At 40.2% G+C, this 23,609-nt stretch overlaps 1 protein-coding gene across 6 annotated transcripts in view; it reads right to left on the bottom strand.

The window, feature by feature from the left end:
- The window catches only part of EPB41L4A (erythrocyte membrane protein band 4.1 like 4A), a 252,054-nt gene that overhangs the window by 25,337 nt on the left and 203,108 nt on the right, over positions 1–23,609 (bottom strand). For 4 of the 6 annotated variants that reach the window (XM_019450505.2, XM_019450508.2, XM_053907150.1 and 1 more), the window contains 5 exons: positions 23,388–23,478; positions 20,173–20,256; positions 19,363–19,473; positions 11,446–11,493; positions 10,367–10,444 (listed from right to left, as the gene is read on the bottom strand). In XM_019450505.2, the coding sequence (XP_019306050.2) occupies positions 10,367–10,444; positions 11,446–11,493; positions 19,363–19,473; positions 20,173–20,256; positions 23,388–23,478 (412 nt within the window). The remainder of the gene's footprint in view (positions 1–10,366; positions 10,445–11,445; positions 11,494–19,362; positions 19,474–20,172; positions 20,257–23,387; positions 23,479–23,609) is intronic. The other 2 variants (XM_019450506.2, XM_019450507.2) reach the window with 2 other exon arrangements.

Below are 23,609 nucleotides of genomic sequence, written 5' to 3'. Positions count from 1 at the left end.
GGTCATCATCACAAAACTGTGACTATATGAGCATAACTGCTTCAAAAAAAAAAAAATGAGAAGAACAGACAGACAAGTCTGGAGACATTTTCTCTCTCTGAACAGATGTCTTTTGGTTGCCCTGTGAACAGCACTTAGTACAGACCATGGGGTGGATATCTAGATTTGCTTATAAATGCAAATCAGTGGATGGGTGACAAATAATTCATTTCACAAATAAGTTAAAGACAATGTAAAGCAAATTTAAGTTAAAAACTATAGTAGCTTATGAAGAAGAACTATTTAAATCTCTCTAGATTAAAGAGAAATTGTGTTAGGTAAAAAATTATCTGTAACACACTTCAAGCCTTTGAACTGTGTTTCCTCACTAAAGCTTTCATTCTAATAGGCTGTTATATGAAAATTAACAGGATACAGTGATGCCATGTTTCAGATTCAGAAACATAGTTCTCTCTCTCACAGCATGTACAGAGGAAATTAAAATTGAATATACATTGCTATAGACTTTAATATTAGAAATTTCTAGGGGTACCTGGGTGGCTCAGTCAGTTAAGCATCTGACTCTTGATTTCAATGATCTTATAGGTCGTGAGTTCGAGCCCTGTGTTGGGCTCAGCACTAAAAGTGTGGAGCTTGCTTGGGATCCTCTCTCCCCTCCCCCGCCCCTCCCCCACTCTTTCTCTTTCACTAAAATAAACATTTAAAAAAATTAGATCCAAAGAAAAATATGAGAATGTATACTACTTGAGATTATAATTATTATTCTTTGAAACAAACATTCCCACTTGAAAATGTCACATGCATACACACACACACACACACACACACACACACACACACACACACACACGTATATGTATTTTCATAGCCAGAACCTACAATCTCTGAAGCACTCTATGTTATCATGTGACAGTCCAGTGGGGGAGCAATTCTTGGACACTCCCAGGACATGAGGGACCCAGAGTTAGGAAGAGACACTCAATGGGAATATGTCAGGCTGGCAGGAGTTACTTCCCCTCCCACAGGAACCCACACCTCAACTTCCCAGAAAAACACATAAAACCCAGGTCTCCTAACTCCTCACCCTGGAGTCTTTTAGACCATAGCTTCCATTCTAAGCCAATTTGCTGCACAGTTCATGGGCAAGACTAAATTTCACAATGTTAAATTTTTTTCACCAGGATGTCAGCATCTTTTAATATTTTTCAGAGGTCAAGCCTACCAGCATGGCAAATATACTTTACCCAGAGGATAGACATTTAAAAGGAAGCACAATTACTATACTCTCATTCTCTTCCAGTGTGGACTTTAGCTCATTACCTTCATACTGAGACTTTACCCTGATAATTAAAAAATAAAAATAAGACAAAGACATGACCACACATAGTTCCAATACCTTGCTAGTAATGAAAACTAAATTGGAAAGAATTTCAGACTATGGCATGTACCTATAACTTCTGTTTTTCTAACAGAAGACTCTAAAGTGAGGGCAGTAAAACCCTGTCAGGTAACATCCACATGTTTCAGAGACAGATGCCCTCTACTGGTGATACTATCTCATAAATATTCCAACAAGGTGCATTAAAAATGTAAGGCTCATTGGAGAGTCACAACAGAAGCACATTTTCCCAAGTAATGAGGTTGTGTGGCTACCTAAATCTGTAATGAAGTTTGAAATTACACCCTTACAAATGGTCGCTGGTTAATGGTGCCTCATTACAAGAATGAAAGTGTCATTTCTTCCATCCCTGAAGTGCTCCAGAAAACACAGGTACAGTGTGGAAAGGAAAAATCCTAGCTCTTAGAAGCAAGAATATTATAATGCTCAATCCTTAAAAGGCAGGAGTGAACTATTTTGTGCATGAAAGAATAAAGAAATAGACATTTGGGTGAAAGACATCCCCTATGATTCTGCCTTGTCTCATTTATACCTAGGTATGGGATATACCAGTGTTGCTTTTTTTGCTCTTCTGCTATATTTTAATTTTGATGTAGAGATTCATATTGTGAAGAATAAAAACACTGCAAGCATTGTTATCGACATAATACCTTTTAAAAAGTCAAAATGTACTCTTACAGGACAGATAGTCATGAAAGTCTCAAGGGGGAAAAAGGAGTCCACTGTGGGTTATACTAGGGATGTATTCATTTTCAGATGTTGCATTTAAAAGTGACCCTCAGGGGCGCCTAGGCGGCTCAGTCGGCATCCAACTTTGGCTTGGGTCATGATCTCACTGTTCCCGGTTTCTGAGTTCGAGGCCCGCATCAGAGCCTGGAGCCTATTTCAGATTCTGTGTCTCCCTCTCTGTCTCTGTCCCCCTCCTCCCCGCTAGTGCTCTGTCTCTGTCAAAAATAAACATTAAACTAATTAAAATAAAATAAAATAAAATAGAAGTGAACCTCAAAAACATTAAGTGTTTCTTTCATGTACTCGCCAAGGTAATAACTACATTCGTCATATTTTGTCTATCTCCTCATCCACAAGTAAGGAGAGTTAACAGCTGGGTTAAGAAGACTTATCATAACAGGGTTTTCATTTTTTAATCAATATTTAAGGGAGACCATTGCTTTAGAATAAGGTATATCCCAACAATGTTTCAGAATAAGAGAATTCTAATATATTTCCTACATGTCTCGCCAAACTTCAACATCCTACTTTTCCAGATGATCTATGCAATTTTGATTATGACTGCACTGGACACTTAATTAAAGTCTGCAAAAGGTTTTGAAGATGAAATGCCATATAATCACTTGATAACAATAATGAAGGTAATGACTATTCCTAGTCTCTTCTTTCCTACTTCCCAATTATAGTTCTGCCTCTTCTACCAAATTCCTCACATTACCAAATGAATTCTTACACAAACCCCATGGGTCTCACTTTGCCCCCCACCTTTACCTGAGGAGTTTTGTTCCTAATAGGACCTTCCTATATTCCCGTTCTTAACTCATTTCTCATTCACCGGGATAAAGGCCACGTTTAATGCTGAACCTGAGAAAGCCCATGGAGCAAATGTAGAATGAAGCTTCAAGATAACATGAGCAAGACATGGGCTCCCGAGCTCTGCCTCGTCCCAGCTCTGGGCAAACTGCTCATCTCTGGTCAACTCTCAGATTCTTCACCTACCAAATTATTGCAAAGATCCTTTCTAGTTTTAAAACTCTATGTTTTCTCTATTTGTGTTTTATTTCCAAGCCAGTCAGACACATTGAAACCAACCTCTATTCTTCAGGTATAGCACAATTCTCCAGACAATTGCTTCATATGGCCACTCCATTGCTAATATTAAGCCTGCAGGTCCCAAGTGATGGTGGACTTGTGTTTCTCATCAACTCATTCATTTTTGGATCACCTGCTATAAACCAATCTTCATCTATTTTTTCAGTAATATTTCTTCCCTTGGGAAATTTGTTGGTTCCAGGCATCTGTCGACATACTCCCCAAAGACCAGCAAGCAAAAAATTCATTTGCTTTTCCCAACCTCCCCCTACCGTCAATATATTATTCTGATTTGCCGTTAAAGGTATTTCTGTCTCTTCCACTTATTCCTTATGCTCTCCCTACAAAAATGGGCTACCTTTGGTGCAATTTCCCTTTCAAACTCTTTCTGTTTTCCTAATTTTGCAGCCTGCTTTGCACTCACTCAGTAATCTGATAGCATTCCTCGGTTGCTACAGCTCAGCACTACCAGAGTCATCTCTGTCAACTTTGATTATGCCCTGGAAGCCCTAAATCGTCCCTATCAAACACCTAAATCTTGACATGACTTATTAAAGTGGAAATCAGTAACCCTTACAAGCTGTACCATGGTGAGCATTGTTTTTATTGGCTTTGCATGAACTGCCCTCACCATACCCACAATTTTTACCTTGTTTGCAGCCCTTACCTAAATCAGTGACAGGGCAATAGGGAATGCTTACAAGGAAACCTATTTTCAGGCTATGGGGAAAAAATACCCACTGGTTTAAGCTTGTTATCGTTCAAAACTCATCTTTTTCCTTGGGCACAAAGATAATGAAGTGTTTTTTTTTTTTTTTAATAACTCTAACAACAAGAAAACCCTACCAAAATATTCATCCTCTAGATTTTCCCTACTCAGATGTATCATCCCTGTTACAGTGCCATAGAAGACAGTTTCTTTCTTCTTCCTTTTTTTTTCTTTTTAAATTTCTTAAAATGTTTATTTTTGAGATAGAGTATGAGTGGGGAAAGAGCAGAAAGAGGGGGGCAGAGGATCTGAAGCAGACTCTGTGCTAACAGCGGAGAGCCTGATGTGGGGCTCGAACTCATGAAGAGCAAGATCATGACCTGAGCCAAAGTCGGAAGTTCAACAGACTGAACCACCCAGGGGCCCCTCTTTTTTTTAAAAAAGCAATAATGTATTCAATATTTAAAACTATTTTACCCCATTATTCAAATACAGACTCTAAAGATATCTAAAAGTGCAAGAAGAAATTCTAACAACATTTGTGGTAGAATCAATTTGTTAGAAACACCAACTTCTCTTTTTTGTTAAAGGGTATCATTTTATATATATATATATATATCAGGGACTTCAGATAAAACTGAACAGTGCTGAATGTTCTCATTAATCTAATAGTATCTGTGTATGTATGCAGGGCACTTTCTACTTTTCAAAGTAGAAAGGATCTTTACAAACCTCTTGACTAAGCTAATGACTAAGTAATCCACAGATGCTCCCCAGTGAATGCTCAAAGGACTGCTGATTTTCATCAAGAGCACATAGGATATTTTGCAGGCTGGGTTCTTGAATGTAATGGATATTTTATTAAGCTCAAGGTATTTGAAGGGAAAGCTGGTTTGTGAAAGGTTTCACACTGTAAGTCTACTTCCGAGGTTCTCCTTCAACATACATCCTGGGCAAGTCCAGAGCAAGGCCCATAGGCTCAAACCTATAGAGACAGGCTGGCTGAGACTTCTGATCTCAGGTGCAAGATTCAAAATTCTAACTCATAAAAACAAATATAATCTAATATCCATATAGATCATTAGCTTCATACTGCCTTGTACTTGGTAGGTTCCCAATTTGATAAATTTAGTCCAACTGACTGTTTCATAAATCAGCAAAGTAAGTAATCTTTAAAGAAAACTTAAGCATTTTAGTTAATCCTGCCAGTGAAGTGAAGTACCAATTTCATTTGCTAATATCAATCTTTTCTTTATAGTTTAGATCATAATGACCACTTTATAACTGTTTGGGGTTACAAAGACACCCCCTTAAGAATCTGATAAAAGCTACAGACCCTATCACCAGAAAATCAAACACGTGGAAACACACAGGGACCTAAAATCTACTAAAACCTATTGATGAATCAGAGGATAAGAAGGTCTGGTCTGAAAACAACCAAATGTGTAAAGGTAGGGTAAGTGGGAGAAAGGAATATGAGACTAAAGAAAAGTGGGAAAAGCCGGAGAAAGGGGTGGAAGAGAGCAGAGACAGGCAAAGAAGAGGCCATAATTTCAAAGGTCAGCTATCAGACTACATGGTTCCACTATGAAATTCTCTCATTTCCTAGATTTCATTTATCTTTATAGTGACCCATTCAACAACAAAGATTGGTATACACCCCACTTTAAAGATGAGAAAACTCAGATTTAAATTGGTTTAAAGAGTTGCGCAAGGTCACATACCAGTACAAGACAGAACCGAGACCCTGACCCACATCCTTGGGTTTTTTCTGACACGTCCCTGGCTCCTACGTGGAGACATAACTCAGAGAAGACACAAGAAAGGAAGAAAGAGTGGAGAGAAGCTAAGAAAAGAAAAGAAAGAAACTGAGTGAGGAAAAATAATGTGATAGATTAAAAAGGGAGGTAGAAGGACAGAGATGAAGCTATAAGCAGAGACACTAAGGGGAAAATAAGGCTTTTGTCATCTTAGATGTTATTTAATACTTATTTATTTATTTATTTATTTATTTATTTATTTATTTAGAGAAAGAGAACATGTGCACATGAATGGGGGAGGGGGAGAGAGACAGAGAGAGACAGAGAGAGAATCCCAAGCAGGCTCCAAGCTGTCAGTGCAGAGCCCAATATGGGGCTCAATCCCATGATCCATGAGATCATGACCTGAGTCAAAATCAAGAGTCAGACGTTTAACCAACTGAGCCATGCAGGCACCCCTGTCATCTTATATTTTATAACAACAAACAGTGCCCCAACAAAGGAGTAAAAAACTGTCTTCTCAAATCTCAAAACCTAGAAAAAAACTGTAGGGTACTCATCCAGATTACAAAAATAGTAAAGAAATAACTAAGATGGAAAGGTGTAAAGAAAGACATCAACAGGTCCCCAAAATAAAGGAGGAAGCAGAGCCTTCTGGGGCCATAGGAAATGACGCGGACTGAAAGCCCAGCGTTAACACACAAGTGACAACACAAACCTCACCTGTCTAGCCTCAGTAACTTTGGACTAGCTCTGGACCCAGAGGGGAGAGAGGATGTGCTTCCCTACAGCTATGTGTTTCTCAAACTGGAACAATCTTTGTTCCTAATATTAGCCTTCCAGAGTTGGTACGAATTACTAATTTTTTCCTTTTTTAAAAAATTTTTTTGCATTTATTTTTGAGAGAGAATGAGAGAGAGACAGACAGAGCATGAGCAGGGGAGGGGCAGAGAGAGAGGGAGACACAGAATCTGAAGCAGGCTCCAGGCTCTAAGCTGTCAGCACAGAGCCTGACATGGGGCTCGAACCCACAAATGGTGAGATCATGACCCAAGACAAAGTCAGATGCTTAACCGACTGAGCCACCCAGGCGCCTCAAATTTTTTCTTTTTTTTTAACATTTATTTATTTTTGAGGGGGGGGGGAGAGAGAGAGAGAGAGAGAGAGAGAGAGAGAGAGAGAACAAGAGGGGGAGGGGCAGAGAGAGAGAGGGAGACAGAGAATTGAAGCAGGTTCCGTACTATCAGCACAAAGCCCAATGTGGGCTCAAACCCATGAACTGTGAAATCATGACCTGAGCCAAAGTTGGATGCTCAACAGGCTGAGCCACCCAGGTGCCCCTTATTATTTACTTTTAATGGTTGTTAAAAGCCATAAGTACTGCTTTGGGTAAAGCTGATTTATAAATATTGTTTTATTAACTTGTAGTTCTCCTCACACAAAATCAGAGATGTTTAAATTGTTACCCATGGGAACAGCAAAGCAGATTATGCTCCAGTGGGTAGACATTGTAGATAAACTAAACTAAAAAATAGCACCCAGTATTTCAATAGAGGGGCTTCAAATCTAATAGGTAAGACTTCTTTATGTTAAAAAAATAATCCAGCAAGAGGCGCCCAGGTGGCTCCATTGGTTAAGCGTCTGACTTCAGTTCAGGTCATGATCTCACACTCCATGAGTTCGAGCCCCACGTCAGGCTCTGTGCTGACAGCTCAGAACCTGGAACCTGCTTCAGATTCTGTGTCTCCCTCTCCCTACTCCCTCTCCTGCTTGCACTCTAACTCTCTTTCTCTCAAAAATAAATAAACATTAAAAAAAATTAAAAATAAAAAAATAAATAATCCAGCAAGAAGGAGTGACAAAGGGAACAACATCCCCAAAACCACAAAGAATATACACATCTCCAAAAAGTAACCCTGACTCTGCCTAAAGTTCCACTAGACACAGCAGAGGCTTCAAAACATTCAAAAAACATATCTGTACAATCTTTGACCGGCTGTCCCAGGGTACAGTTCCCCCAGGGAGACAGGAAAGTGGGGTGTGCCAAGTGCAGGGTCTGGTTTCAAAGGTAATGAAGTATTGGGGCTGAATTTAGAGAATTTGCTGGCAGGAAGTAGCACATCAGCATGTTCAGGATTCAGTTTGCCCCTTTCTAGGGTTACCAGGTTCATTTAATAAAAACACAAAGGACGCTACTGAGAGCTTGGTTGTGTCACACTACTGGCTGAGATAAGGCAGGGTAAGGTTGAAGAGATTCATCCTCTCCCCCAAAAAGGAGTCTTTGAACAAGTAGGAAGTCAGACACGAGGAAACAACCCTTCATCACAGACAGAAGACTCAACAGGACTGTCAGTAGGGCTGCAGTTTAAATATTCAGATCTCTGCATCCTGATGTGGAATGAATGGGTTCTGGCAAAATCTAAAAGGCTAATAATTGGACAGAAGGGTTAACGGTAGCATAACACAGTGAGGAAACGGCACCCAAAGGCAATACGATGTTTCTGTCCCCCCTTCCTCCCTGCACACTGTCACCTGCTGCACCACTTTCAGGAGAAAATGGAACTAGAAGACATATTTTCCCCTCTGCCTAGTTTTTGCTAGGGTCCTGAGAACTCGACCCTAGACTGCATCTTACACAGACAACAGGCAACTTATGTAACCCTGGGGCAGTACTTCTACTGGCAAAATAAATGAGTTGGAAAGGCTTTGGGTCAGAGTGTGTTTGAAAGTGATTTCTTATTAATACCTTACAGAGTATAATGGCATGTCAACATTCAAAGCCACCCCCACTCTAGAATACACTACTAACACACTAGAAAGCAAGCCAATCTACAAAATCGCTCATGGAAGGCAAAGGGAGAAACTCGTGAGGGAGAAAACACCTATGAGGAATATTAAAGCTGCTCCAACTAGATCGGGAATGGACTATTTAAGGACTTGTTGGCAACTTTTACAGGGTATTTCATTTGTAACAGCAAATGTCACCATGAGCACTTTGGGCCCCAAAAGACATTTTTTTTTAATGTTTATTTATTTTTGAGAGGGGAGGGAGGGGCAGAGAGAGAGAGAGAGAGAGAGGGAGACAGAGGATCTGAAGCAGGCTCTGTGCTAACAGCACAGAGCCCAATGCGGAGCTAGAACTCATAAACGGCGAGATCATGACCTGAGCCCAAGTTGGACACTTAACCGATTGAGCCACACCCAGGTGCCCCCAAAAGACAATTTTTTTTAACAGGTCACCTTCTGAGAAGTTGAGACCAGAGCATCTATGAGCATAACTTAGAATACAACAAGCAAAACAAATAAATTTGTTAAGATACTGGCTTGATCAGTAAGTACAAATAGGAGGAAAATCTGGTTTTTTTGTTTTTTTGCTATGTTTTGTGTTGTTTATGCAGATACTGAATTTCAGAGTAGGAAGAAGTCACCTGAGGGAAAGCTACCCTCCACACTTGGGCTTTTGCAGATGAAGAAACCATAATCATTTCCTTGAGAAGGGTGTCATAACACACTGAGATCTTACCTCTATCTAGTGTGACTCCAGCCCCTAAGAAGGTTCCACAGAGAAAACTTTCCTAAGACAACGATCCACTCTTACAATGCTGTCTGGGCTATTATGACACAGGCTTTAGAGTTAGGCAGGACAATTCAGTGTGTGCCAAGCACGAGGGCTTCAAGTACTAAAGAAAGACCTTAGGGATTATCTCCTCTGACTTCCTCACTTTACACAAGGGAAAAAGACGACCCAGAAAAGTAAAGCAACCAGGCCAGAGCTCCCCATGAGGTGGGAATGAGTTTCCTAGTGGTGGCACTACTAACATTTTTTGGACCAGATACGTCTTGGGTGGGAGAGGGCTGTCCTGTGCATTGCAGGATATTTAGTAGCTCCCCTGGCCAACAGCAATCCCCCCACCCAATTGTGACAATCAAAAGTGTCTCAAAACATTGCTGAATGTCCTCAGAGAGTGGAAGGGCAGGACAAAATTGCCCCCGGTTGGGAACCACTGGGTTAGAAGCTGAGACAACCAGAAACCAAATCCCTCTCATTCCTCATATGGTGCTCTTTCACTATGTGAACACTTTTTGTTCAGTAAATACTTTGGGAATAGGGAGAACTGATTAAGGCATTAAGCTATCACTAATACTGAGTACATGTTAAATGATATTATTAACAAGCTCTTAAGAATGAGCCTTTAAATAGCAGTCTTAAAGATATGAACTAAATACATTTATCCATCTAATTGTATGCTCCTGACATGAATATAAATGCATATTTTCATGTACATCTATGAAACAATGAGTCTCTCCGTTTTGGCTGGGCAAAATATGGTAATGTCAGTTAAAAGATACTTCAGGGAGAAATTCCTCTAAAAATGGCAAAATTTCTTACCATCCTTAAACAAACTCACTACACATTGCACCTAAATATAGATCATCTTTTTTTTTAATTAACAAGAAGAGACCCTGATTGCCAAGTTATTTAATCATCTTATTATAAAGATCAGACACTCAGTTCAAAGAGCTGCAGTTTCCTAAAATAGTGCTTCAAAACACTGCCAGATTCCTTATTAAACACAGAGGAGAAAATCAGGCTTAAAAATAGAGGATGCACAGCTTCTACCACCAGCAGCCACCTCTGATTTTGGAGTTCCAGATAACTACGGTTTCAGATATTACCTGTTTCTCTTTTTCCGGTGTTCTCTATTAGAATTTTCTGATTCACTACCACTGCTCGTGTTACAGCGTGAGCGTGACCTGAGGACAAAATGAGAAGAACAAAAGAAAAAAACCCACATTTATGACAAATAAAAAAATTGCAGGAAGGTTCATATTGGTTCTTTGGAATGACTTTTGCAGTGAAATGACTAAGCCAAACATAAGTAGCTGTATCATCCCTCCCTCAGTCAGTCTTACTCAATTCAGTAAGACATCCGAATGAGTCTACAGACATGTGAAAGCAGATGAAGGCAAATGTCACCATGCTCCCCAAAAAGACCACAAAATCAAGCACTTCCAACAGAACTCTGACACGGCAAAGCTCTAAGTCCCTGTGGTAGACTAACTATGGACACAAAGTCCTGTCACATCCCCCACCCATCGACAGAGGTAGAGTCTATTTCCCCTCCCTTTGAATTAGCCCTGGCCCTGTGACTGACTTCATCAACAGAATGACATGGAAAGGATACTCTGCCAGCTCCAGGACTATCTCTTAACAGGGCTGGTAGCTCCTGCTTCCTCCCGGCTGCCATCTCAAGAAGCCTAGACCAGCCAGGGAGAGAGACCATAGAGAGAAAGAAGCCCCAGGCCTCCTACCATTCCACCAAGACAAAAACCATGAGAGAGAAAGGCCTCTTGAATATTCCAGTCCTAGCTGCCATCTGACTGCAGCTTCATGTGAGACTAGTGAAACCAACCTGTTCATCAATGGAATCATATAACATACATATGGTTGTTGCTTTAAGCCACTAACTTTTGGGGTAGTTTTAATATAGCAATAGATAACCAAGAGAGTTCCTCTGAGATACAATGAAGCAGAAAAAAAGAGAAATTGCTAAGGATGCTACAGAAGGTAAGACTGAGAAACAACTGAAGCCAAAACTGACATTTGAAAGTCAATTTTTTGATCATAGCCTTAAAGTAGCCACTAATAAAATCATAACGACAACAACAAAAAAATCCCCGTTCTTGCTTCAACTCTGAGTAGTGCTAATCCTTCCTCCCTCTCCCTGACCCTCCTTCCATTTTTACTTTTTTACCTCCTCCTTTGCTTTAGATCTGAGTCTTCACCACTGTTATGGGCTTTCCTATAGAAAACAAATAAATGAAGATATTAAAGAAAATAGAAAGTGATCAGTTGGCTAAGGAAAACACAGCAAAATGAGTTTCACTTCAGTTAATGCATCTCAGTTTTGTATTCTTTCATTCACCAAATATTTAAATCACACAATACACCCAGTCCCAGAAGTAGAACAGAACACTGGCCTCAAAAAGCCAGCAACCTAACAGAGGTTGCAGACAGTCTACAAACAACAATGCACAACACGTCTGTTAAATTCTATTCATCTGAAGCTAGGGTTGTCTGCAGTTCCTAGGTCTGTAATCTGCCCAGTCAAGTTCTGCCATAATCTAAATGACGTCAGCTCTCACTTACATGCCCTTTCCAACACCCTGGCCCGTGACCAAGTCCCTTGACCATTTTTCAGATGATCTCTTTACGATAACTCAGCAATTCACATCATGGCCACACTTTGGACATTATCATCTATAACCACCTCCAAACTTTGGTCCGTGACCACAATCTCTTCCCCTTCCTGTTTATACCTCTGAACACCTTTGATGGGGCCTCCTGGTTAAACATGCAGGCTCTGGAGCCAGACAACCTGAACGTGACTCCCATCTCCTCCACTGAGGAGTTGTGTAATTTTTACTTCTCTACTAAGTGCTTTAGTTTTAATGGAACCTCCCACAAGAGTTGTTATGAGGATAAAATGAATTAATACATTTAAAATGCACAGAGTAGGACCTGACTCACTGAAGCACCCAGTAAATGTTAGCTGTTATTATTATTGCTTTTCTCCACTACTTCCATTCTACCTTTCTTTGGTCTCAATAGGACCGTTTGTTTATTGACCTTGCTACTTTCCGTCAGCTTTTCTTGGCCTTCTTCCTGACTCAACTGAGATTTCCCTCATTTCGATAACATGTATGCCAAGACTCAGAACTTCCTCCAACTCTCTGTTTTTGGTTCAGCCTTTTGGGCAAGATCCCATTCATGGGTAAATCAAACTATCCAGGTCCTCTAAGCCAGCCTTCAACAGCTGGCTGAGCAGTGCTGGAGGGAGTTACACAAAAGGGCATATTAGTTACACTACAAATCCATGTTCATAAACTTCAGGTGAATCCACAACATCCTAATGCCTTTCTATGATCTAAATACTCTCTCTCTGCAAAGCAGTTTCAAACCCTTTTTACCTTGTAACCCTCTGATACACTGGTCCCTCTGCATCGGCAGTTGACTTTGTTCTCTCCTTCCAAAGGCAAAAGTAGCCATCAGATGGCAACTCTTTCATCTTCCTGTTACCAAAAATAAAAAATGCCTACATCTTCCTCTGTTATTTACAGATCTGTCCTCACAACTAAGGTCAGTCTCTCCACCTGTGTTGTGTGGGTCCTATCACCTCTTAACTTCTCAATGACTTTCAGTAACTACTGTCTTATTCCTGACTTGTCCTTATGGAAAATTCTTTTACCAGCTTTTCACGTTATCAAGTTTCTACTATTTAAACACGCACACATCTACTTGACTCCACATCCCCCTTCATCTTTTTCCCAGTCTCTCCTCTCTCCTCCAAAGCACCAAACTTCTTAAGAGAGGTGCCTAAGCTCCTTATCTCTGTTCCTTAACCCTTTATTACATGTGCCTTCACACTCTGATGGGCAGACATGGCTCACGCCACATTCCCCCATTTCTTAAAAATACATATATCAAACAACATAATGTTGAGAGGTCTCTGTCCTTATATCAGAATTTTCAATAATTTTTATTTAGTATAAACACAACTATATATATGTTCACAGATTATCTATACAGCGTTTAAGGAATACAATTCCATTCTTGTATTGGTTTTACAATTCTTTTAAGAGACAATAATTGCCTGGTTTTCTATGTACATATCATTTCCTTAGTTCTCCTTATTCTTATCACTAATTCTTCACCTAAACTCTGAGAGCTACAAAACTCTTCCTGAGATGTATGAACACTTAGGACATCTTCCCTGGACCCCTGTGCCCTCCTGCTCACATCCGGATGGTCTATTCCCTAGTACTGCTGCAGAAACATCACTCTGATTACTCTCTTCACTAAAATCCAGGGAATTCTTTCTGCTTCTTTGTAATGGACCCCCTATTTCTAGTTGTCATGACTCCTTGTCTTGTTTTTGGAGAACATATCTTTCAGTTGTTAACAAACAAAGTCTGCATGTCAGGTACATATTTTTTTTTTTTTTTAGAATTGGAATTTCTCAAAATATCTTTATTTGACTATGTAATTATAGTTTATCTGGGCTTAAAATCCTAAATTTAAAAGAACGTCCCCTCAGCATTTTGAAGGCAATACTTATCTTCTTTCTCTGATATTGCTGTTAATGAGCCCAATGTCACCATTCTGATTTGTCAACATTTGTGCATGAACTTTTTTTCTCATAATCCTCCCTCCTTCCAACTTTTACAAAACCTCTCTTAACCTACAATGCTTTAAAATTTAATGATAATTGATCTTGGAATAGATCTAATTTTCTAATCTATTATGCCAAATGCCCAGTAGCTTCTCTCTATAAAGTTTGATTATTCAGTCTGGGATATGTTATACTTTGTTATACTACTTCTTTAATAGTTTCCTCTCCTGCATTTTCTTTTTTTTCCTCCCTAGAAATTTCATTAGTCAAATGTTTGATATCTAGGTTTGATCATTTTTATCCTTATTTCCACATATCTGTTTTGTTTTTGTTCTGCTTTGGGGATGATTTCCTTAACTTTACCTTCCAAACCTTCTATTGATTATTTTAAATTCTGCCACAGGAATATGAAGTCTAAGAATTCCCACTTGTTCTTCTCATATCAAAATTTTCTTTTTTCTAAAGATAATTATACTTCTAAGACATTTTCTTTCTTAAATCGTCTCTATTTCCTGTGAGTATATACACATGCTCCTTACTCTGACTCTGTCTTTCCAAACAGAAGCAATCCTCAAATGCCAAGTGATGACGGCTCTCTCCTCATATTTAAGAATTAGGCACTAAAAAGACTGGGACCCTCTGGATGGTGCAGACCATGTTAACTGATGGCTTCACTGTGGTGTGGAGCAAAGTAATGTGGGTAATCTCAACCATTTCACTGGAGGATCCCTTGAAAGTTGGTATCTGTAGGTCTTTTGGATCTTGGATCTGTCTTTCGTACAGCGAGAGTCTCTGATTTCATGCTTGGGAGGTACAAACCTGGAGTCTAGCATTCTGGGAATAAAGAGGGAAGGTACCTCTTTAGTAAGCAGATTTTCACTCTTTTGACTTTTCCTATGGCCACAATTTCTCTTTTCTCTTAAAGCAAGTTCCTTTGAAGGTAACTCTCTTCAACTAAGCCAAATAAATGCTGGAGTTTCCCTCAGCTCTGTCACTGGCTTGGTGTTTGCATTCTATCTATAGTATCTATTTAGACAATATCGTCTTTGCTTCATATTTCAATTTACATCTTTAAGAAATTTACCTTTTAGCCGACAGCCAATCTATCTCCAGACTTCTACCCAACAATCCATGTGAATCCTGCACTTAAACTTCTCAAAAATACCAGAAATTCTACATATCAAAAACCAAACTCACAGTTGTCCTTTTCAAGCCTGTAATGTCCCAGTGACTGTTATTTCAGTGCATCACACTTTAAGTCTGGATTTCATTCTTCACATCTATCACTCCTTCACCCCTCATATCGATCCTCCCAATCCTCCCGATGGGTCTCAAAACCACCCACTTCCTTAAATCTTCACATCACCATCTTGGCCCAAGCTCCCATTAGCCTTCGCCAGGGCTTGCACAGTAGCCTGCTGCCAGGCTCTCTCTTTCCACTACTGCCCTCATCCACCTTTGCTCCATAGGACAAGAAAGCTCATCTTTATGTGATACCAATGTGATCTTGTTATAACCCCCTCCTAAAACCTACTGGTCTAACAACCCACATCCTCAACAAGGCTCAGGTGTCCTAGGAGGTGTTTTCTCTCTGGACTCATTTCTAACACATTTCTGTTCACTCTTTATGCTTGAGCAACACTAGCAGCCGGTAAGCCTTCTCATGAATGTTCCCCACTCCCTTCCAGAGGCTTCCAAAGCTTCCGTGTATGCTAACTCCTCCACCTCTCTTTGCCTATTCTTGTCTCATATTCCAGTTCAAAAATCCAGCCTCTGGGAACCTTTCCCTGGCCTCCCTGACTCATCAACTCAGCAAAACTTCCCCTAATAGTCCTGGTTATACAGGTATTTGGATGATCAAAGTTATCAAGTGGTTACTCTTGGGACACGTGTACTTTTCCGTATACATGTTAGGTTTCAATAAAAAGTTTTCTAAAATACCCCTAAGCACCACATAACTCTCCATCAAGAATATATAAAAGTCTGAAGTGCACATGCATTTATATGATTCACATATTTCTTCCTCAACTGTAAACTCCCAAACCGCAGGGACTCTCTTGGGTGATATTTAACACAGTGCCTACATAAAGTAGGCACTCAATAAATATTTCTGAGTGTAAAGATGGATAGGGGTGAAAACTGTATTGTCAGAAGGTAGGCTGGCTTTCTTTTTCTAGAACAGGAACATTTAAAGCAGGCTTCAGGATCTCCATGAACCATGAAAATTACATGAAAGTGTGTACGTATATCTAATTATGTACTTATTCCCCCTAAGGAATGATCCAACGTTTCATTAGATTCTCAGAGTCCTCTCACCCAAAGAGGGTTAAGGGTCAATGTTCTAACCTCATCCAGAATTTGAGAGATGTACTCATCTAATGACAAACAACTGGCAAAATATAAAATTTTGATATCTTCTATAAAACATGTTATTCTGGCATCCATCAGAAAATAGAGTAACAGAATCCCGTTATTAAATTTAAGTTCTTGAGATTCTTCTATGCTTTTCACAAAATCTCAGTTTTAAATGCCAGAGTTACTCTAGCCATGTAAGGATTTGTGCCCAGGGGCAAGGTAAATATCTGTGAAGATAAAACAAGACTGACAAGGACAGGGACACTCAGAGGGCATTTACAGTGGAAAGAAACAAAGAATGAGCTTTAGCTCTTCTTTGCCAACATGTAGCAATGGCTAGTCTCAAAACATACATGCCCAATAAAAGACCTTTCAAGTGATACACATAACTGGACAGAAGGCTCTACGGCCATTCAGACAACAAGATTCTCTTCCCTATGAATCAAAACAGTCTTTCCCCTGGACTGTGTCAATGAAAGGACCCTGTATCCACTCACCACAATTACTTGTCTGTACTTCACAGGAAGCCAACAGAAAATGTATCTCAATATAGAAGTCATTAAGTCTAGATTTCAGAATGTATATACTCCAGACTATTGCAAGCAATTAGTTTGAGGAAAAAATGTAAATTTTGGTGTATTTTAGCAAAACTTGATAAATTCATTTCCAAGTGTGTTAAAATCAAAATGGCCATCTGCTCAACATGTACAATAATTTTATACAGGGAATGCTGTCAAAGTACACTAGCAATTAAGGACGAAAAACTATACAAACCTGTGTCTTTAACAATAATCATGCAGTGCCAAATTCTTAATATATTTAGTAGTTCTCACTACCCATGCCCTCTCAAAACACAGAGGCACTCTAAAGTATCTCCCAGTGGTATTGCCTTGGTTTTAAGTGTTGTCCATGTTGAACCAATCCTTAATAGGGAAATCTTTCCTCCTGCTTTACTTAAATGATGATTAATATCCCTGCCTTTTTCAGACATATAGATCTGTATCCAAACCCAGGTATGTCACAAAGGACAGCTACCTTACCTCCCCCTAGCCTCTGTTTTCTCATCTGGGCCAGGTATTTTCCATTGGTACTTAGCCCATCCAAACCCATCAATAATCTCCCTCGTTTTGTCAAGACTAGAAGCCTGAGGGGCACCTGGGTGGCTCAGGTGGTTAAGCATCTAGCCTCAGCTCACGTCATGATCTCATGGTTTGTGAGTTCGAGACCCACATCAGGCTCTGCGCTGACAGCTCAGAGCCTGGAGCCTGCTCCGGATTCTGTGTCTCCCTCTCTCTCCAACCCTCCCCTGCTCTCACTCTGTCTCTCTCTCTCAAAAATAAATAAACATTAGGGGCGCCTGGGTGGCTCAGTCGGTTAAGCGTCTGACTTCAGCTCAGGTCATGATCTCATAGTCCGTGAGTCTGAGCCCCACATCGGGCTCTGTGCTGACAGCTCAGAGCCTGGAGCCTGCTTCAGATTCTGTGTCTCCCTTTCTCTCTGCCCCTCCCCTGCTCATGCTCTGTCTCTTTCTATCTCAAAAATAAAGAAAACATTTAAATAAATAAATAAATAAATAAATAAACAAACAAACAAACAAAAAAGACTAGAAGCCTGAAAACTATTTTCCCAGACTCCTTTGCCAGCTGGGTTCCACTTAGAGAGACACCCAAGTGAGATCTGGAGGGAGGTATGCTTCTGACATCCCTGTGCATTCATGCTTGCACTCCTGAGCAGTGGGAGCCCCATAGCATTCGCACCTCTAGCAGGGGCAGCAACAGCAGTTGCTACAGTAGTGGTGCCCACAACAGCATGAGCAACGAGCACAGATTCATGAAGGCCAGCTCAAAGGTGGACACAGTTTTTGATCTCCAAGTAATACCCCACTCTCCTTTAATCCTGTCAGCCCAGGGGCAGTATAGCATCCATATCTCAGGGGTGCACCCTCCCTGCCTTTTGTTCCTTCAATGCTTCTCACACTTGTGTGCAATTCCCCACATTAATCCCTCTCTGCTGGAAATGCCTAGTGACTGAGTGATACATATGCCCATTTCTATAGGGTTATTACAAGGATCAGATAATATGTAGCAAGCAATTTTGCTTAGTACTTGGACCACGATAAATGCCAACTATTATTCCTTTATTCTAGCTAATCACTGGTGGTCATGATTTAATTCTGCCTTTCCTACCTAGTAGGTGAAAGTGTTATTGACCTTTGTCTCCTTAACCACCGAAAGATTTCATTGAAGCTGGACCTGGTTTGAGAAAGCTGGGGAACAAGACTCCAGGAAACTGGCAGAAGTGGAAGGAAATCAAATGGGATGAACCAGCAAGTATCAACAAGGGCACAGAAGAAAGAAGGTCTTCTGCTTTCTAGATCCACGGTGATCATGATGGTTATCTGAGAACATGACCTGACCTTCCCGTAAGTATAAAAGTTACCTATAAAATACCAGTATGCAGGCACTCAAAGTGAAACACAGTCTCTGTGATGTAGGAATGAAATGAATTTCACTGGTTAGTCATTTCTAGGTCTTTTCTCAGACCTGTTACATTGCCCAGCCTGCTTTTCAGAGAGTCCCAAATTTCTAGATATGGACTTTCTTTTTTATAATGAAGTACACACAAATATAATCACAAAAACAACCTGACCTGCTGGGTAAAATGTAACAGGATCCATTTTCTCTGTATTTGGAAAGGGGCTTTGTTAAAATTTATGCAACAACATCAGTCTGGAAAACAGAGCACCAAGCCTCAGCTAAGATCTACCTATAAACGTAATTTTGTCCTCTCAGGTCAGAACATTTAGTATCTTTTATATATAAAAATAATCATTAATATATATTATATATGTTATATATTTATACATACCATATAATACATATTGTTAAAATATGTACATAATATATATTTTTTTAACTTATCAGTCTTAATAGCAATACAGAAAGCAAGTTCCTATCAGTATTTTATGAAATTATTCTCTGAAACTCTGTTTAAAAAGAAATGCTTTTATCTCAATAGAACATAAGCTTTCTGTTATCCTGAGGAGACCGTCATGATATTATGAGAATAACTTGTGGTAAAAAAGCAACTGGGACCCAGACTTTCTGTTGAAAACTAAAAATGAAGCGGTAATGTTCAGCTCACCTCCTCCTTGTCGGCTGTACAGAGTCATCGCTCCCACAGGAGGGGTTTCGGCGACGCGAGGAGGGGAACTTCGGGGATTTCATGCGGTCACTGGGAGAGTTGTAGAGTCCGCTGGAGTGGGAGAGGAATAGTCAACAATGCTCGAAGAGGGCTTGGAGGAGCAGACACCCCAGCCCAGATCTACACAAGTATTCATACTCTCAGGGGAATACTGGATCAAGGGCATCCAGCTCTCTTTGCTGACAAGATTTATTCAAAGAAAAGAGAGGTAAGGGGCACCTGGGTGGCTCAGTAGGTTAAGCATCTGACTTTGGCTCAGGTCATGATCTTACAGCCAAGAGTTTGAGCCCCGTGTCAGGTTATCTGCTGACAGCACAGAGCCAGCTTGAGATTCTCTCTCTCCCTCTCTCTCTCTCTGCCCCTCCCCTGCTCTCGCATGTGCTCTCTCTCAAAATAAATAAAATAAAATAAAGTAAAATACAAATAAAAGAGGGGAAATTATCATTAGTATGTCATTTGGAGTTCAGAAATATACTCTCTTATTCTAAACCATCATAATGACCTTTCAAGCAGTTTCTTAATACACACTGCTTTCTCTTCCTATCTTTCCAGGAGAAAGTTTCATGTTAGGATATATCCTGTTGATTTCTACTTCAGAAGTTCCCGGTCATGCTGATTTAGGAATCTGACTGCCATGTCCATAGCTAGTAATACCCAGCCACAAAGCAGTTGGATTCCCTTATTTAATGAGCTGCAATTGCTAATCCCACTTCTACTGTTCTCCTTCAGAAAAACAATGATTCTCTTTACCTCTGGGGGCCATTTTCTTCCCATGGTGCATGGGATTTGTTTCTTTGGATATCAGGGCTGTTCTCATTCTTTGCTTTCTTAAAGCTTTAATTTAAAAAAAAGAAAAGAAAAGAAATTAGAGAATAAATGGGAGTTAACTTACTTCTTCAGTGAAATTGTTTAACAAAATGTTTTAAAATATAGTCTTTAAAAAAATATTTTAACGTTTATTTATTTTTGAGAGAGAGAGACAGAGACAGAGCACAAGTGAGGGAAGGATAGAGAGAGAGGGAGACACAGAATCCAAAGCAGGCTCTAAGGCTCTGAGCTGTCAGCACAGAGCCCGACACAGGGCTCAAACCCATGAACCGTGAGATCATGACTTGAGCCGAAGCTGGATGCTTAACCAACTGGTCCACCAGGCAACCCTAAAATGTGTTTTATTTATACTCGTGACTCATTCCAAAAATGGGGTGCCTGGGTGACTCAGTTAAGCATCCGACTTCGGCTCAGGTCATGATCTCATGGTTCGTGAGTTCAAGCCCTGCATCGGGCCCTGTGTTGACAGCTTGCCTCAATTCTGCCTCCCTCTCTGCCCTCTCTGCCTGTGCGCTCTCACATGCATTCTGTCTCAATAAATAAATAAATAAATAAATAAATAAATAAATAAATAATAAATAAATAAATAAATAAATAAATATTTTTCAACAAGAATACGAAGTGGCGGCCTAAAAAAATTCATGTCTCCAGCAAGTACTTTTGGGTCTCCCCTCCACCTTTTTTTCTAGTATTACTGCTTTAAGTCAACAAAAGCCAGGTCATCCACTGTTAAGGAACTTTAAGGAGAGTCTACCTGAAGGAAGCTAGGGCAAGTGTTAAGGCAAGAAAAGAAGAAAGCTGAAAAGGAAGGAAAGCTGGGGTATTGAGGCTTATGGGGCTTACTGCCTCTTTTCAGCTCTGCACGTGGGTCTAAATCTATGCAGGTTGGTCAGCTCTGGACAGGCTCACGGTACCCAAATTGACCTTTCCCAGTCCCCCGTTTCTGCCATATCTTGGCTTCCTCCTTCCAAATCAGAATGACTTTTAAATGCCGTTTCCTGACCTAGTATCGTCTTTCTGCCTAAGAATGTAAATATAACTGAGTTGTTATTCAATCCAAACAAATTTTTTTTAGACACACATGGGCAGACACAGAGAAAAGCCTGGGGCCACCAGTGGCAGAGGGGAGGTGTATTATCTCTTATTTCCTGGGAGTCTCAGCCTCAGAAAAAGAGAGCTGCTTAACTCCCAATCCACATTGAACCCTGGCTTTTTGAGGAATCCTCTACATAACTGTCCTTGAACAGTCACAGCAGGGTTCTTCGTAAGAGCCAACAAAGAAGAAAGAGCAACAAATGACAAGGTCATTTCAACAAGGAAAATAAACTTGTATCCTAGCATACTATACCCATAGGGAATTCATATAAGCCTAGGGCACCTGAGTGGCTCAGTTGGTTAAGTTTCTGACTCTTGATTTCATAGTTCTTGAGTTCAAGCCCTACATCCAGCTCTGTGCTAACAGTGTGGAGCCTGCTTGGGATTCTCTCTCTCCCTTTCTACTCCTCCCCGGATTGTGCTCTCTCTCTCTCTGCCCCTCCTCTACACATGCACACACTCCCTCTCCCTCTCAAAATAAATAAACTTTAAAAAAAAAACTAAAAAATTATAGATTTGACAAAGGCACTTAACTCATTGCATTAGCATATAGTATGTAGGTTTTATTTTTGACCAATATATTATTTTGATCAAAATTAAGCAATCTTTTGAAAATCAAATGTCCGAAGTAAAATCTTACTTTTGAAATGAGAAGTAATAAATATGGTAGACACGTAATACACCAGTAGAAAGTGTGTGTGTTTAATAAATCAGAAAGCAAAAGCGAAAAGAGAAAAGGGAGATTGAGAAATTCAGTTGGGAGATGAAAGGGGAAATGGGAGAGCAGGCGAAAGTTAAAGAATAATGAAACCCTGGGTGGCTAATTAATTGCATTCACTCCCTAAGCCATTTCTCATCTGGAGCTTGAGTGGGAAAATCCGGCCGCCCTTCAGGTATCAGTCCTAACGGCAAGAATGCAGTTGTAAAGGGGATTGAACTCCTTCTGTACATTCTAAAAAGGCTTGGGATCCGAATTTCATGCCAGATTACTGTTCTTATGTTGGACTTACCATAAGCGTACCCTGTACATACAGATTAAGCTGACGCTCTAGCCACAGCTGTGAGGCTAAGGCAAACACAGTCAACTCTAGCGTATGCAAAGGCAAAGAACCTGTCATTCCAAAAAGAATCTATGAAGGGAGTGTCCTGGAACTAAACAAAAGAGACTGTAGACAAAACCCTGAGGAAAACACCGCAACTCTGAGAATCCTCGTATCTTACAGTTATTTTGCTAGGATATTATAAACTGTATTCCTCAATCTAGGTGAATGAAGACACCATTATTTACTAAAAAAAGATGGAGTGGATGATCAAAGAAGTCTGTCAAGGTCACATATTTCTGACTGCTTGGATTTCTCCATGATGTAGGGAGCTATCTCTATAGACAAAGTGAGCTGATGAAAGCTGCTCATTGTATTTCTCAAATGCTGGTCCGTGAACATAATTGGAGATAGGAAAAACTGACGCGGAAACAGCGTCTTAACAGAGAACAAGGCTGATCTTTCATGGAAACAATCCATGTAATATATTGAGAGAAAGTCTTTCTGCTGGGGATTGCGGCTGGGAAAATTGATGCAGAGGACCATGACAACTCTTCATACATATGCAATCACTGACTTCTGAAGCCCTTGCCTCTAAATGCTATAATGCTATAAACCCTTTTTCCAGGGCCACAGTTCAGTGCACCACGGTAATGAACACAGCGCATTAAACATGAATATCATCTACTTTATTTCACAGGTCCCTCTGAGTAAGTCCATTATATCATGCCATTTTAAAAAGCACGTGGAATTTTCCCTGGGCTGCCGAGAACGCAGATCACAGACTGTGAGTTCACCATGCCAGCAGGAGCATTTCCTTCAAATGAGAGAGGCAGGTCCTGATGTTTCTGTTCCACTGGCATTTTTCAGGTATTCTTTCTCGCAGACTATTTCGATCAAACGTATTAACTATCAAAGGAAAGAGATTCTTAACCTTGCCAACAGGAAAAAGCATTTTTGTGACAGCACACACTAGTATGTTCTTTCGGTTAACTGACTGACCTTTTTATTGGTGAAGGTGCAGTGATTTTAGTCGTTCCTTCATTTTCTCCATTTTCCATGTTTCCTGTTACTCGATTGATGCTGTTTGATCCTAGTAGCAAAGAGGGGGAAGGGAAGATGGAAGAAAAGAGACAGTGGTGAGAAAAACAAAAGGAGACAAGAAGTTATTTTAAACTCCAACTTCAGGGACATCGTGGCACATTTTATTGATAAATTATAATT

This window comes from Panthera pardus, unplaced genomic scaffold (genome assembly GCF_024362965.1).
Source record: "Panthera pardus isolate Hobbes unplaced genomic scaffold, ASM2436296v1 HiC_scaffold_2, whole genome shotgun sequence".
Classification (NCBI taxonomy): domain Eukaryota; kingdom Metazoa; phylum Chordata; class Mammalia; order Carnivora; family Felidae; genus Panthera; species Panthera pardus.
Note: the sequence above shows the minus strand (reverse complement) of the source record. Positions and strands in the feature narration are given on the sequence as shown.